General features: G+C 41.5%; 1 protein-coding gene across 2 annotated transcripts; it reads left to right on the top strand.

Annotated features, from left to right (window-relative positions):
• The first annotated feature begins 449 nt into the window (after positions 1-449).
• Positions 450-13,359, top strand: tmprss2 (transmembrane serine protease 2). 2 transcript variants are annotated; one of them, XM_072659247.1, is made up of 13 exons: positions 450-579; positions 2,698-2,899; positions 4,337-4,426; positions 5,401-5,517; positions 5,726-5,855; positions 6,065-6,190; positions 7,235-7,278; positions 7,562-7,727; positions 8,197-8,369; positions 9,000-9,095; positions 9,229-9,371; positions 10,625-10,777; positions 11,034-13,359. In XM_072659247.1, exons 2-13 carry the CDS (start codon positions 2,698-2,700, stop codon positions 11,043-11,045), a joined length of 1,452 nt encoding a protein of 483 aa, XP_072515348.1. In that variant the 5' UTR covers positions 450-579; the 3' UTR covers positions 11,046-13,359. The 2 variants fall into 2 exon arrangements, with proteins under 2 accessions (XP_072515348.1, XP_072515347.1); XM_072659246.1 differs by having other exon boundaries at positions 455-579; positions 4,334-4,426.
• The last annotated feature ends 4,039 nt before the right edge of the window (positions 13,360-17,398 follow it).

The following is a 17,398-nucleotide window of genomic DNA, read 5'->3' as shown; positions in this document are numbered from 1 at the left end:
GAAATAATAAGGACTTATAAAGAATAAAAAATAAAGACTTACTGTCTCAGAAGTTTGATCTTGTATCAAGATCCAGACCTAGTATCAAGATTTGGACTTATCCAAATATCTTCTAACAATGACCCATTATTCTAAAGTGGTTCTGCAAGAGCTCTTTTGTTACTATGTAAAAACCCTCTTTTGCTCAGAGTAGTTGGTGAATGATTAATAAAAGTTACCCAATAATGAACAATAGGCCTGAGGGTTTGAGAGAAGAACACGGACACCTGGATAACATAAAGTGTCATAGGACTCAGGAAAATGATCCTTTTCAAGTTGTATTGACAGATGAAGCCGTTGGACAGCTGAGTCACGATCGATAGTCAGTGTTAACCTTAATCCAACGCTGGGGCAGTGGTGCTGTGTACACACAGCTGATAAGTGAAGTGTGTGGCCTAACAGGACGGCAAGTGCACATGCAAAGGTGTGGCCATGGCTTTTCATTACCCGGAATACAGGAAAAGTGGCCACAGAGAAGAAGGAAAGAGAAACACTGAGTTCAGATTTGAGAGACAAGGATCGAGGCAGTAGGACTCCGAGGTGAGTGCTTACAGTTATTACAGATGAATGACTGAAGTTTGGATGTTGAAAAGGGGCTAGTGTCGTTAAGGGGCTACTGCAGTTAAGGGGCTAGTGTGGTTAATTGATTTAATATCTTGAAGTGAGAAAATTACAAAGTCTGCTACCAGTTAAAAGGCTGAAAATAGCTTCCAGTAATGCTGGGAGTGAGTTTCAGGGCTCAAGTAGGTCATATTTAGAAGCAAATGAGTGAATTTCTTAATATGACAAAATGCCAAAATCTACTTTTGCTACTTGCAAGGTTCCAGGAAGTTTTCGTTAGCGCCAAAAGTGAGTATAGAAAGTAGGCAGCAATTTTATTATTCAGGAACGTGACTGTTTACAGTTTCATGGTCAGTTTACACAGCAGGCCAGTCGTTTCTACAGTCTTCATGTAGCAGATACTGTAGATGTGTATCTACTGTACTGTAGATACCACAACTTTCTGCTGTTTGTCTGAGTCTTGTCTTGGCATCTTTGTACTGTAGCTGTATCAGTGCGCTGAGTTTCGCTGACTAAACAGCCAATGCGGGGAAATCAGGTGATCATCTTACAAAGCCAAATTCTTATCAGTGAGTCACCTGAAGATCGTAAACGGACTGTGGAGGAATCATATTGGAAACTGATTCTAATATCACAAAACTAACAGTGATGCCCCAGGACACATTTTTTTTCTGCAAAGAGGTTGTTTGTCAAAAATATATATTTTAGATATATTTCAAATTGAGCTGGTTTCTCTTTGTAAATTTTTACTTAGTAGCAATTAATGACTTGTTTTTTTTTATAATTAATATTTTTTAAAATAACTTTTTACTAAGCATCTTGAAATAATGACTTTATATTATAATTTATAATAATGTACAATGTCAAAATGATGTTTTTTCAAAATATTTAGAAAATATTTGTGTACCTTGAAAAATCCTGTTAATCCTGTTAAAATGACTTAATTTCTTGATTTGGAATTATATATATTTTTACTGTGTTATAACAATGACAAAATGACTTTTTTTCTCTAAATTGAAGCTTTGTATCTCAAAATAATGGCCTAGTTTCTCAACATTTGAGCTAGTTTTTTTTTCTTTTTTTAACTATGTTAAAAACAATGACTAAATTTCTCAAAATTGTAACTTTGTAACTCAAAATAATTACATACTATGTCATAATAATAATGTATGATGTTATAAGAAGGACTTTAAATAATATAATAATAAAAATATCTTCAAATAATGACATGTTTTCAGAATGTTTACTTTGTAGTTTGAAGGAAATTACCTACTTTATCCTAATAATGTCTTACTGTGTTGTTACACAGACAAAGTAACTTTTTACTTAGTATCTTTAAACAATGACGCATCATAATGTTGACATCAAAAGGGTTTTTTCAATATTTGTACCTTTAAAAATGTTGTAAAACTTTTGAACTATGTTACAGTAATTACTTTTTTTACTATTTTGAAATGATTTAATTTCTTGAAATGTTAATTTAGTATTTCAAAAAAATCTCTTGTTTTCACAAATTTTGACTTCATTGTATTTTTTCCAAATTGTAACTTTCTATTCATAATGGTCTTCTATGTCATAATAATGCCTTATTATGTCATGACAAAATTAGATTTTTCACAATTCTCACTTAGTATCTCAAAATAATAACCTACTAGCCATAATAACTATTTAATATGTTATATCAGGGATGTATTTTCAAATATGGAGTTAGTAATGATGACCTATAATGCCACAATAATAACTTATGTCATGATTATACATAAAACATGTTTTTTCCTGAAATATTGACTTATTACTTACATTCTTTAAATATTATACTAAATGTTTAGATATCAAATCAAACATTGCTACCAGGCAATGATCTGATGACAATGATCTGTAAATTCAAGACATTTATATGATCCATTATTTTGAGCCCTAGCAGGGGTGGTAGTGGTAGTGTTGGTCTTACAGTTTCACCAACACTGCAAAAAACAGGTGAAAATAAGCCACAAGAAAAGTAGCTTTTGAGAACTTAAAAAATTAGTAATTGTGTAAAATATGACTTTACCCTTATATTTTTATTAATCTGACCTGAGTTTTTCCCTTGCCTTTCAGATGCACAATAACACGTCTCATATAAACTATGGATTTCAGCATGAGGACCGGCCTCCCCCGTATAACCCTCCCCCGTATACTCCCAACTCTTCTCAGGGGGTGTACCCCACCGTCCCGCAGTACCCTACCACACCACAAACACACATCAATACCCACCACACTGCCACGGCTGGACACCCCCACTCCAACATGGCCCGCAAAGGTATACAACCTTTCCTACACTATTGGCCTTAACTTCAGCCTTCAGTGCTTCCTCATATGGACCCCCAGATGGTGCAGGTTTGTGCTCTGTCCCTGCACGCGTCCATTTATTTTTGTCATTTCTGTCCCTAATGACACTAATGCAAGTGCTCAAAAGTGCTAAAAAAAAAAGTTTAAGCTGGTCTAACGGGTTGAGGTTGTTGACCATTTTAGCTTTTGACCAGTATACTGATTTCTTTTTTTGTTTAAGTTTGATGGTTTAACTGGTCAACCAGCATGGATAACCTGACCCAAATTGTGTGACCCAATGGTGATCATGTTGGTCAGCCTGCATGGTAATGAATGGTGACCACACTTGGTACCTTGGTCACATTGGTCATGCTGATTGTCCAGCTAGTTCATCAGACTCAAATGAAAACGGAAGATATACTGCTGGACAATCAGTTTTACCAGCATCTTCTTGACCACTTTGACCCTCAAAGACCAGCTTAGACCTCCTGAACCCAGCTCTTCTTGAGCTGGATTCATCAGCTGGGAATGAACGGCTGCCCTAGCAACTTACCCAACGCTTTGCTAACGGGCGAGTGGCCCTTTTTTTTTGGGGGGGGGTATGCTAAGCGAAGGTCATCACTGCCTTAAAGAAGTGCTGGCTCCTCGTGTTAGGCCTTGAGTTGGGGTCATGAAAGAGTTGGGGTCAAAGAAACATTATGCTAATGTCTGCTAGCTTGCTTAAGGGCCTCCAGTAGTATATCAGCGCTAACCTAACACTAGTGCACATGGACATACAGTAGCTGTTCTGGATTAAACAGGGACCTCGTAAAAGACGGTCTACGTGTCATATATGAAGCTTGTAGCGGACATTAGCATATATGCTATCTAGTATGTAGCAAGATAGCACAGTCCTACTGAATCCAGGTTGGACCAGTACTCGTAGTCACAGCCGGGGGTGTATCTAGAACCTCCAGAAGACCAGATACCAACGGCAGAGACAACAGGGATTGGTTGATTGAGTTCATGTTGGCAACAAAAGTCAGAACAGATGACTAATAAGACAATATCGGACAACCAGTGTGAGTGTCCGTTAGCTGATGTCGCAGAACTGGCGGTTAGTGTTGTCCCACAAATGTGTTCTGGTGGCGTTGTGTTATGGGGGAGTCCTAGCTAGAGGGCCTGGCAGGGATTGGCAATGCAAATGTCCTCGAAAGATTCCCAAAATGGAAACTTTCCTCCACAGTCCAGGGTTTTAGAATTCTCCATTCAGATGGCAGCTGGGATTTCCCCAAACCCTAAGTGCGAACAGGAAGTCTGAAGCACCTGGATGTCCCTGAGGAACCGGGATGGGAAGCCCTGCTCTAGTTTCTCGGTGTCAGAGTTCATTAACTGTGTAATATGTTAAATGGGTCTCCTTCTCTCTGGCTCTTGGTTCCTCTTACAGCAGCTAGGAGGAATCAATGGCCCTGCATTGCAGCCGTGGTCATCTTTACCCTAGTCCTTCTGGGAACTGCAGCCGTGCTGATCTGGTACTTCGGTAAGTAATGAGTAATTATCACCTGTTAGTGAGTAGAGAGGTACATTTCAGCTTATAATGATTCAGCTGTGAATTTGATTCTTTAGGAAATGATTCAGTCGATTCAGTGATTCAGTCGTTTTGCGTTTTGACTATTTACACAGCATTATGATGGTTGCACATCCAACCAACCACATGGGGTTACCCTAGCAACAACTTCGCAGCACCCTAGCAACTACTTCAGATACTATAGTAAGCACCTGGGATATAACTACCTAACAACAAAATAGCAAACCTCTAGCAACCCCAAAGCAACATCATAGAAACCACCTGAAAAACCATACCTGCCACCTAGCAAGAGTAGAGCACCTATCTAGCAACCACTTAGCAAATACCAGAGCAACCACCTATCAGCCACTTAGCAACACCACTGCAATCACTTGGGATACCATTACAACTGCTTTGCAACACCATAGCAACACTATAGCAACATAGCATCCGCCTAGGATACCACAGCAATCATCTAGCAACCACATAGCAACACCATTGTAATCACCTTGGATACCATGATGACTGCTTAGCAACATGATAGTTACACTATAGCAACCACATAGCAACACCATTGTAATCACCTTGGATACCATGACGACTGCTTAGCTACATCAAAGCAATATAGCGACCACTAGGCAACACCATAGCAGTCGCCTGATACACCATAGCAACCACCTAGCAACCACTTGTGTGCACAATGTGTGCTTAATTGAAACAACACACAAGCTGGAGTGATATTGGCATGTAGGTGGGCACACCAGTGCCAGCGCCCACAGTTTACCATGACCTAAAGTGACCTTTAGCCTCACCGTACTGCTGACAGTTCACCATCCAGTGTGAGCTGTAAAACAGACAAACGTGGACGTTGTGCATGTGTGTTGTATAAATAAAGGAATTTGAGTTTGTCTGTTTGTGCCTGATGTCTGATCTCCATGCTGGAACAGTGTTCGAGACATGTGCCACGGGCCGGAGGTGTGAGGAGTCTGGGTCGTGCATCAGCTCCTGGCAGTGGTGCGATGGACAGAGGGACTGTCCAGGAGGAGAGGACGAGTCTCAGTGCTGTAAGGCTCTTCTTTACACTCTATGTTGTGCAGTACACTGTTCTTAGTGTGTAAATCAAATCTAATCTAAGTCTGACCACTCGTATGATAGCGCTAGAGTGTTGGGGACTACAGTCAGTAACCGTAAACCTACGAAACACACCAACATGTGGGTGTTTCTAGTAAACCGGCCAGTTGAATGATGGCAATGTGTTGTTGTTGTTTTCAGTCCGTTTGTTTGGATCGGATTTCCAGCTGCAGAGCTTCTCGCCAAAAGATCAAACGTGGAAGCCGGTGTGCTCGCTCAGATGGGACAACACCATTGGGAGGAAAGCATGCAGCGAGATGGGATACGACAGGTCAGAGAGCGTTTAGCTGGGCCTGCTCACTTACTGCTAAATACTGCTTAATAAATAAACTGTACTGTTCAAAGTCCGCTCGTCCATTCGTCAGCAGCCTGATGACCCTGGTCATGGAAAGGTACTGGTCGGTCAGTGATGTAATGCGACAGCAGGGCTGGTTGGATGCTGCAGTAGTGTAATAATAAATGCTGTGTCTGATCTTTCAGGGCGGACTACGTCAAATCTGGCCAGGTGAATCTAGCCTCTGGTGCCTCGGAGGGCTACATGATGCTAAACACTGATTACCCTAATGTGATCCCCAGTGGGTTAGCACACAGCTATCTGTCTGAGAGGTGCGTTTATAGAGAGGTGTTATAGCTTTTCAGTCAAGCTGTTTACACTTTCTCATCATCATCATCATCATTATAATAATAATAATAATAATAATAATAATAATTATTATTATTATTATTATTATTATGCCATTCATGTTTTAATGTGTTTAACCAGTACATCAACCATTGCAACCACCTAGGATACTATAAATACCGCTTAGCAACAGCATGGCAACATAATAGCAGCCACTTAGCAACACTATAGCAACCACTAAGCAACACTATAGCAATCGCCTGATGTGCCATGGCAACCACCTAGCAACATTGTAAAAACCACATAGCATCATGTTTGTCTACAAAATATGTGCTTACTTCAAAAACAAAGTTTATACACTTTAAATAGTGAATAATTTATTATGAGTAATGATATAAACAAAAATTTAACTAATCTGAATAATTATCCTTTTTAGAATTCATATCTTATTATTATTATTATTATTATTATTATTCAAAATAATACTACTATGTTAATAATTATTGTTGCTGTTCTTATTACTAAAAAGGTAAAAAAAAAAATTATTACTATTATTATTATTATTATTATTATTATATTTACTCTTAAAACTACAATTATATCATTGTCATTAAAATTCTATTGTTTTTAATACATTTTTATTTTCAGTATATTACATATTCGAAGTAAATTATTTTAAATTATAATGCATTATAATTCACTGTAAACAAAGAATTGTTATTTTTTATATTATTTATAATTTAATAAACATATAATTATTTTATAGTTATAAGCATGAATTCATTCATTCATATTAGTTATAATACTGTAAATTATTCATTTATGTTTTTCATATTATTTTATTAAAATGATTATTACATGTTCAAAAAGTATTATTAAATAATAATTTCTATGATTATGATGATGATTGTGAGCTTATTAGGTCCAGTCTTGCTCTGTAGATGTCAACATGTTATATGTTGTGAACTGAACTAATAACATAGGAGATGTTCCTGTACTAAAGACCTGCGTTCGTGTTTCTCCCGCAGTGCATTCTGCCCTTTTGATTCAGTGGTCACGCTGAGGTGTGTCGGTAAGTCACTCGCACTCCAGTTTCCTTCCTTATACTGGTGAAGGTGACCTTCACCCCAGCCAGGCCCTACTGGAGCATGACCTGAAAGGAAGGGACTCGGCTGAAATGCTAAACAGACACAGACGTGTTCTTACTAAAATCACGGCTGTGTTTGTTGGTTTGTTGTGGTTCAGATTAGTTTCAAGGACTTTCACACTAAACTGGCCCAGATTTGTCTGAATGACCAGGGAGTACTCACTGCCTGGACTGTGCATATTAACTTCGCCATCCTGCTCTGCTGCAGATTGTGGGAAATCCACAGCTCGGACGCGGATAGTTGGAGGGGATGTTGTGACCAGTAGGACCCGTTGGCCCTGGCAGGTTAGCCTGCAGTCCGGCGGGTTTCACATGTGTGGAGGGTCTATCATCGGCTCGTCCTGGATCGTCTCGGCTGCACACTGTTTTCAAGAGTAAGCTCCAGCACAGACAGACTGAACACAGAATGATATTGGCTAATATTGCATATTACCACCGACCAGCCATAACATTAAAACCACAGACAGGTGAAGTAAAAAACATTGATTACCTAGTCCCAATATCTACTCCAATATCTACAATACACTTATTAGGCAGCAAGTGAACAGTCAGTTCTTAAGCTTAATGTGTTGGAAGCAGAAAAAATGGACGAGAGTAAGATTCTGAGCCACTAGACGACTGGGTCAGAACATCTCCAAAACCTGGGGTGTTCCCAGTATGCAGGGCACCAACAAGTGCCAGGGCACCCAGGGCTCACTGATGCTATCTGCGGAGGCCCCACCTCACAACGACTTGGTCATCAGTTGGTCAGTTGATCAGTTGTGGTGGCAGGTGGTACTAATGTTATGGCTGATTAGTGTCTGTGATACAATCACTCAAGCCACAACCCCACATTTTGTGCAGGCGCCCGCGACCATCTCAGTGGAGGGTGTACGCGGGGTATCTCACTCTGACTGAGATGATGTTCGCCTCCGGCAACGCAGTCAGCCGGATCATCCCCCACCCTGGCTTTGACTCTTCGACGAACGATAACGACATCGCTCTGATGAAACTTTCAACGTCACTCCAGCTGTCCTGTGAGTAGCTTGTGTTATCTTTCACAGGCTAATTGGAGGCTCTATTGGCCAAAACTGAGCAGAAGGCAGAAATCCCTCATTCTTTGAACTATTTGCTGAATCAGCCTAAAAGTGCCAATTTCATCTAATGAGTGACTGAGTGAGTGACCGACTGACCGATGGACCTTGTTGAAATGCACTTGTGATCATACCATTTCATAACACAGCCAACATGCTCATAGGGGGCTCACATGGGTGGAATGTGGACTAGTTGGGTTCCAGGTGGGTTCCAGGTGGGTTCCAGGTGGGTTCCAGGTGGGCATGGGCTCTGAGTGGATATATGCATGTGTTTTTACTGGGACCCAGTTGGGCCTTTTAAATGGACCCCACTGTTACAGCCCACCTTAATCTCACACGAGTCCCATTTAGGCCCTAAATACAGTGTATAACCCAGACAGGGCCCATTTCTAACCCCTCTTGGTCCCATCACTGACCCTGGTGGTCATGTGTGGGGCCAATGTGGAACACTTGGACAAAACCTTCTGGTTCTCAGTTGGGCTACCCATACAGGCCCCAAATGGACTTTCAGCCAATCACAGTCTTTAATGGCTTTTCATGGTTTCAATGCTATCTTTTTTTTTTTTTTTTTAGCTAGCATCGGACCGGTATGTTTACCCAATGCCGGCCTTTACTTCTCGGCACCGAGGGAAAGCTTTATTACTGGATTTGGAGCGCTGTCCAGCCAAGGTATGGACTTTTTATGATGTGACGTGTGATGTGTAAATGATCGTTTCTGACTTATTATTTATATATTTAAAATTCTTTGGATGAAACATAGTCAGGATTAATCAACGACTCCAAACCCCATCTTCTGTCTAAGGTCCCGCCTCAAATGAGTTACAAGAAGCCCGGGTCTCACTAATTGACAGGTCCGTCTGCAACGGCCGGCTGGTCTACAACGGACAAATCACCAACACCATGATCTGTGCGGGCAAGCTGCAGGGCGGGGTGGATTCCTGTCAGGTTAGTGTACCATGTTCGAGACAGGTGGATGCTTCCCTACACTGTAATCAAAGCAGAAACTAATTTCATAATCAGTCTGAGTCAATATCAGTTTATCTGGTCAAACAATACTTCAGTCAATCAGAAAGCAGCCCAGGCTGAAAGGCTCCTCATAATGTCAGTAGTGGTGGGTCTATTAAAGGGGCTGTATGCGATTCTGGAGAACGTCTGTTTGATAGTAATACAAACACACCACACACTCGCAAATGTTGTACGATCAACTGTGATATAGCGTTAGAAAAGGACAATGTCATTGCCAGTCATTAGCTTTAGCTAGGTCGTGGGTCAGCAAACTGTTGCTACAATTGCTGAGGCTAAGCTAACCAGTTGCGATTACCTATCGCAGACTTTCGCAAAACGGGACTGAACAGTACGGAGCTATCCAGCAGGATTTGAGCAACATCCTCATCCCTTTTCATTTCTTTTGATGTTTGGAGGTCTCTCCACTGTCCAAACACCTCCAAACACATCTAGACCCTCACCCGATCTAAGAACTATTTATTCAGCTTTAGTTCATCAGATCTTTTCCTTTTTGGCTGTTTGTCAGCCATCTCTCCTTCACAACACATGTAGTTCAACACATAGCCAGATACCTAGTCTTCCCTGACCCTCCCCTTATTCCACTATCCTGTGCATCCTGTTTCTAATTGGCTGGAAAAGTGTCATGTTTCTTGATCCGAGCCATTTTATGGCTGAGTATGCCTGGAAAGTTAGAGAACCATGAGGAGCATTCGCTGAATTTGACACAAAAAAAAAGTACTGGATTAAAATCGCATATAGCTCCTTTAAAAAAAGTTCAATTGAGTGATGCCATACAAGAACCATTGTTGGTTCCACAAAAAAGGTATATGAGACCTTTAAAAGTCTAAAGAACCTTCAATTGATGTAAAGGTTCTTTACCACTACATCTCATGGTTCCATGGTTCTTCATGGAAACAAAGGTGGTTCTTCTATGGCATCCCTAGTCAAAGAACTATTTATAGCACCTTTATTTGTGTAGGTGGAAATACTAGCATGTCCATTTGTTGGTTTTATGACATATCATAAATCATATGACTTATGACGTCATAAAATCAATGACTTCACGACAGGTTGATTTCAGACTTGGACTGAATGGTTTAGGAGTGTCCTCACAAAACGTCTGACCTTCGATAATAATAGCTTGATGTTGAAAGTAGCAGAGGTGGGAATGACGTTGGCTTTTGTCCTGACAGGGGGACAGCGGTGGTCCTCTGGTCACCCAGGAGAATTCAGTATGGTGGCTTGTTGGAGATACCAGCTGGGGTATTGGATGTGCTTTAAGAAACAAGCCTGGCGTTTACGGAAATGTGACCGCCTTCCTCCCGTGGATTTACGAGCAATTGCAGGTATGACGTGTAAGGAGTAATGAGTAATGCTGATATTGGCGGTAGCCGCTAACAGTTTAGCCAAACCTGTGCTAGCGTTGTTAGCAGTGAACAGGAGCTGGTGGCAGCCATTAGCATGATGCCATTGCTCGCTAACTGCTAGCTAGCATCTTATTGGATTTCAGCTACTGTTAGCAACTTTAGCATTACTTGGCTAAACCCCACACTGATTATAATGTCTTATTCTAATAATGTCTATTTAAACAATTTTCTTCAGAAAAATAACTAAACTGGACGTCGGGGTGGGGGAGGGAAGAGACCGGGCCACCGAACCTCACATCAGAACAAAGTAACAGCACTGAAGAATGGCTTGATGATGTCATCGGAGTTAATATGACGTCTAGAAGGATTAGCAGTATTGCCTCATGCTTGTTTTATGCTTGTTTCACTACCTGTCCAAAAGTTTGTAGACGCCTGCTCTTCCTGCATTTCTTCTACTATAAATGGGAAGCGTCTTCTGGAAAGGCCTACACTTACACTTATACAGAGAAGGATTTGACTGCATTTGTCCACAGGAGAGCATTAGGGAGGTCAGGTGCTAAGACTGGATGGTCAGTGTAGCCCGGCAGCCACTCCAACTCGTCCCAAAGCTACTGGACAAAGCTCCAGCATCACTCCGAGGAACATAGTTCCACTGCTAGGGGACTACCCTCATACCCTTCCAGCCAGCACTTGGTAGGGTTGTCACCCGTCCCGTAAAATACAGAATCGTCGCTTGTTTTGCACTTGCATCCTATATTGAACCAATTGTGTTCCGTATTTCCATAAATGTCCGACACAGCTTATGGGCATAGCTTATTTTAGTAGACTATTGCGGTTTTATTGATTGTTAAGGATGTTGAGTTTTTAAAGTATTAGCCAATAGAATTATTATATATATATGATCATTTAAAAAACAAATCATACTAATGGAAGAAAAGTTAATAAATTAATACATAAGAATACATAAGAAGTTAAGAGAAAACGTTTATTCTTTAATATATATACATTTCCTGGAGTGGAGTGGAGGCCCAGTGGAGCCATTGTGGGCGTCCCTTATTTTCATTTCTGAAAGGTGGCAACCGTGGGGCTGTGGGTATGCATTTGAAGGGCTTTGTCAGCAGTGGTTGCACTTTAGAGCAGCTCGGTTAGCAGGGCCATCCAGATACTTTTGGACAAATAGTGTATTTATTTATTTTTTTTTGATGAATTAATTGTGAAATGACTGTTTTTGGTTTATTAAGTGCTGTATATGGATTGCCGATGTATTACATGCCCTTGTGCCAAACGTGCGGATCACTGTGTTTTGCTCCAGCTAGCCGACATGTTTCCACTGGCTCACACTTTCCCTGCGGCTGTGACTGTTCAAATTTACCCGAGCTTTGTTTGCACACCTCTCTTTATTCTAAGCGCTACAGCAGGACAGATAAACAGGTGTGATCGGTATTTGAAAGGGCCTAGAAGAAACTGCCCGCCCTTATTTTTCTTTATGCACTCCTAGTATCACTCCACAGACAAGATTTAAGGGATATGTGTGTATTAATTACCTCATTAAGGCATGCTGAATTACACACATCTGGCTTGGGTGGTTGTGCTCTTAAAGGGGAATTCCACAAATTCTTTAAATTGCATAATTCAGTGGTTGACATGTAAATAAAGTCATTCAGGGATGGTCTGCTGTGGAATTGTGGCTCACTGTAGAAAAATCTTCCAGTTCAGATTGCTGTACGGTGGTAGTGAATGGAACCAGGCGCTCAGAATGACTACATCACAAATACAGCTGTTTTATTTACCATCCAAACCCACCAGTGAACCAGTGAACCTGTCGTCTGAGTTGGATGTGCAATGCTGATGATAGTAAAATAGTGGTAAATCCCCCTAAAAAAAAATTAACAAATGAATAAATTAATTCTAATATCCTTTAGGTACCCATCCATTACATAACTGGATGGAGTTTATATTAAGTGTTAGCCTAAAGCTTATCACAGATCTATGGTGCATATACTGTACGGTATATACTATACTGTGCCTCAAGCATCAGGCAGTGTATCTACAAGCATTTCATTGTAATTGTCTTTTTGCGAGAGTTGACAGCTTTTCAGACATCTGGTTCCATTCATCGTCGCTGTGAACAATTGTTACTAGGTCAATTTCTCTAAAAACAGAGCACCAAAAACAGCAATCTGCTCTAAATGACTTTGCTTAGGTCTTAGTGATTGAATTATTTGAAATTCAATCTAAAATAAAACGCAATGGTATTCCCCTTTAAAAAGAATAAAGGCAGTTTTTCCATACAGACCCTTTAATATTTATTTCCTGTGTTTTTTATTTAGTTTTTTTTACTTATATTACTTTATTTTGCTTTATCGTTATATTGTGAAACTATAGATTGCCACAATTATTGTCTGAAATGTTTGAAATGTTTTGTTGTTCTTTGTTTTATATGTAATGTATCCAGGGATAAAGACGACCTGTAATCGTGCACATACTCATTTCAATGCAGCTGATCTGCACATCGTACCTCATGATTAGTCCTTTACTGAATAAATGAAGTATCAGATTTAGTAATATCAGTCCTGTCATCTCTGAATTTTTAGCATTCCATTTGATACCTGGTGTATAGTCGAAAGTTATGGCACCCCTGTGCATATTGCAGTGATTTTAGACGCCAATTCCTATTTATTTTTTAATATAACATTAAAAATGTTGGAATTAAGGACATCCCGATCAGGTTAATTTGCCCCCTGATCTGATCTGAGTCTCTTAATGCTGAGTATTAGCCGATACCGATCCGATCCGATCTTTGTGTGTGTGTAAATAATAGATCAGACGAGCTGCTGATTCATTGGTTCAGTCAAATCAGTCTCTTTAATCAGACATTCTGGACTGACTGCTTAGTTTAGTCATGACTTTTCTTAAAATGACAGTTTTTAAGTGTTTAATGTCTCAATATCACAAAAACATGTATCTTCAAAACAGCAACTTTACAGGAGAAGGCAAAAACCTACTTAGTAATGAGTTAGTTTAATAAATTATTAATTAATTATTTTAATGGAAGTCAATATACAATTATTCCAAGTCAATTTGGAACGTTTTATTGGTGCAGAGGCAGATATAGGGTTCAAAGGATGGAGAAAACTTAAAACAGAGTAAAAATGGAGATACATGTTTTTCACTGGAAAGCAGCGATATAGCCTACACACTGGTTTATTTAGGCAGCTTCCCCTATAAATATACACTATATTAGCTAGCATGCCTCAACAAGGTAGCACAACTAATCTCTGCTAATGGCACTTTGCAGACACCAGGTGGCGCTCTGGGCACTGTGTGATTTTAAAATATGCCTGAATCGGCCCTCATCCTGATCCTATTCAATGTGTTGTTTGTTTTTAATATCCGGAAGAAAAAAAAAATTGTTATCACATAAATTGTCAGTTTAACGAAGCTGATCTGCGCAGCGTACCTCATGATCAGTTCTTTACTGAATAAATTAAGTATTAAATTTAATAGTATTAGAATTTAATAGTGGGTGTAATAGTCATTTTCTAAAAAAATTTAATTAAACTAAAATGATGCACCACTGTGCACAAAGAAGTGATTTAAGACACTGATTCCTATTTATTTGCTGAATATAATAAATTAAAATATTGGAAATAAGTAAAATAAGAAATATTAAGCAAACAAACAGTAACTATGCTTTAGAATAACATATGGTTGAGCAGGGGTGCCTAAACTTTTGCATAAGATGATGGCTGATGGCTGCCCTCTACTGGCAGTTTGGACAAACAACTCTCACTGACCACAGGCAATTGTTGAGACTAACAGTGTGGTCCCTTCAAAGGTCAGCCACCACAGGTCGGCCTGGACTGCTCAGTTATCTGAATGGAGATTTTCCATTGACCAGGACTGGCCTTAAACCACCGTCCAGTAAACCGACCGCATGCTGTGAGCTCCAGCATCACTCCAGAGAACTCCACAACCCAGTGCTGGAGCAGCTTCGAGGCTGGAAGCTCCAGCCCATGCTTGGCAATGGGCACGGCGACCTCGGGGTCACGTGTGGCTGCTCCAGACTCACAGAAGGGGTATCTGGATACTTTTGGACAGATAGCCTATACACAGAAATCCCACAGCCAGCGACTCGAACTGAGATATTAATTGTAGGTATGAATAATGAATTCACGGGGCTGGCTCCTCCCTTCACGCAAGTTTTGCCGACTCATGTCTGAGACCAAGACCCGAGGATTCCCCCCGTCTTTCTCGCTCGGCTCAGCCTTGCTCGCTCGCTCGCTCGCTCCCTCCTCACTCCCTACCCCCTCCTAATCAGTGCTCATTGAGTTTTCAGCTTTAATTGGCAGATGCTCAGCAGTGGAGAGTGCATCTGCTACCTGTTTGTACCAATTAGCAGATGTGTGACACACCACTGCCGCCTCTTCACTGGGTTAACAGATGTGGCAATTAGGGGCTCATTTGAATGAACGCTCGTTTAGCACGAGGGGCCCCGCAATTACACCGCCCCCAGAAAGAGAGCGGCTTTATCCATCTTTTTTCTTTTTTTTTTTAAACCCCCCCAATCCTCCCACCCAACCCCCAGACTCGGTGATCGAGCAGAATTGGCAGTGAAATCAGTCTATGTTGGCAAACAAACAGCTGAGAGTTTGGCTGCTGAGTTTAGCAGGTACTGTAGGAGCTGCTTGGAGACAGGCCTAGAGGTCTCCTGACCTCTTAATGGGACACCTATATTGTACCTTTGGGTCCTATACAAATACAAATGTCCTTGAGCGCCACTTATAGTCAGAAGTCATTTATACATCATTATTTTCCAACCTCTCCTTATTTTAGTAAGGACTGAGGGGCCCCCAGTGGTCCAGAGGACTGCGGCGCTGTCACTGTGATCAGAGGATCGCCAATTCAGCGATCAGCCATCAGCAGCCGGGACCCCGAGAGAGCGCAGTTGGTCTTGCTCTCTCTAGGGTGGGTAGATGGCGCTCTCCTCCCACATCACACTAGTGCGGCGCTGGCCGGCGCTGGCGTCTGCTAGCCGGTGCGAAAGAGCCAGGTATATGGCGCTACATGCTGAGACCTAAAGGGCTTCAGGCCGATCCATCTGAAGGGTTGAGGTTCCCGGTTTGTGAGGAAATGCTGGCAATCAGTTAAGTTATCAATCAACACATGCTATCCACATGCTAAACAATGCGGGGGGCCATCTTTCCTAACTGTGTGCTGGACGTCCGGTGCGACAGGAGATGCCCTGATGTAGAGTATACTTTATTCACATTTGCATTCAGACATTTTTTTAGGCTGGGTCCAATCGGCTGTGGTGGGAAGCGGTTTGACCAGTGGTCGGTGCAGATGCAGGTACATGAAGACCAATACTGGCGGTGAGAAGGCGGGGCTTAAGCAGACGCATTAAGGCTGTAACATTGAATCTGTAGCGAAATCCATTTTTTCTTGAAGTAAATACACATCTGCTTTCTCCTCAGCTTTCAGCGGATGATATCCTTCTTTACGACACTGCCACCTAGCTGATAGAACTGGCATTACACACTCCAGCCATCCAATCAGTGAAATTAGGTCCAACAGCTGAAGGGTACTGCAGAGTCTACTGTCTTACGTTCCATGCGACGTAATTTCAGTACACAGCAGTGTTAGCTATCTTGTAGCCAAGGTCAGGATCAATCATTTTTGTTTCCCACAGGCAGCATTTATATAAATCCCCTTCGTTTGAAGTGTCTAAATACCATACCTGCCAATGCGCCTGGAGGTGGGTTTGACGCAGTGGCCAACACCGCAGCGAGAGAGCTACGGGGAGAGAGCGCCATCTACCCACCCTGGAGAGAGCGAGGCCAATTGTGCTCTCTCAGGCCTCGGCTGCCGATGGCTAGCGCGGCAAAAAACGTGTGGAAAGGGAAGCTGCTAAACGTCCTATCACCTCCATTTTTAGTGAATTTGCTGGGTTTGATGAAACACACTGTAGGGGTGGTCCAGCGGTCTAAGGTGCTGTCACTATCAGCGGATTGCTGATAGTAGTACTGGTGTGTCGAATCCCCTCACAGAGCTTTGTAAAAGCTGAGATTTCCGGGTGCGGAGTGGCTCAGCAGTCTGGAGATCGTAAGTTAAAATCCCAAGCCGTGCTGCTTTGCCATCAGCAGCCTGAGCCTGAGAGAGCACAATTGGCCATGCTCTCTCTCCGGGTGGGTATGCGGTGCTTCCCTCCAGGCGCGTTGGTTGCCTGGTGATGTTTTGTGGTGATGGGTCGGGGGCACGTGTGCAGTGGGAGTTGGCGGTCCAAATTGGGAAGAAATGGATGGAAAACCTAATAAGATTTCAATAAAAAAAAATCACCTAACGTAATGTCCATGTAATTGATTACGTAACTAATGGCGTAATTACGTTAAAACATTAAAATGACGGCATAATTACGTTAAAATATTATAGCTAAGCATGCCAGCTTCAGAACGGTACAATTTTGAGCATTGAAAGAGAGAATCTACGGCCTCTGAATAAATTTGCTGACATTTGTGGATGTCTGTGGTGGTTGTGGGACGCTGGCGAAGGTGAAGGTGAAGGCGAAGGGGGCTCTGCTGCGATGCAGAGACCAGTCAG

Source organism: Salminus brasiliensis, chromosome 16, assembly GCF_030463535.1.
Source record: "Salminus brasiliensis chromosome 16, fSalBra1.hap2, whole genome shotgun sequence".
Taxonomy (NCBI): domain Eukaryota; kingdom Metazoa; phylum Chordata; class Actinopteri; order Characiformes; family Bryconidae; genus Salminus; species Salminus brasiliensis.
The sequence above is the reverse complement of the archived record's forward strand: the minus strand, read 5'-3'. Positions and strand labels throughout refer to the sequence as shown.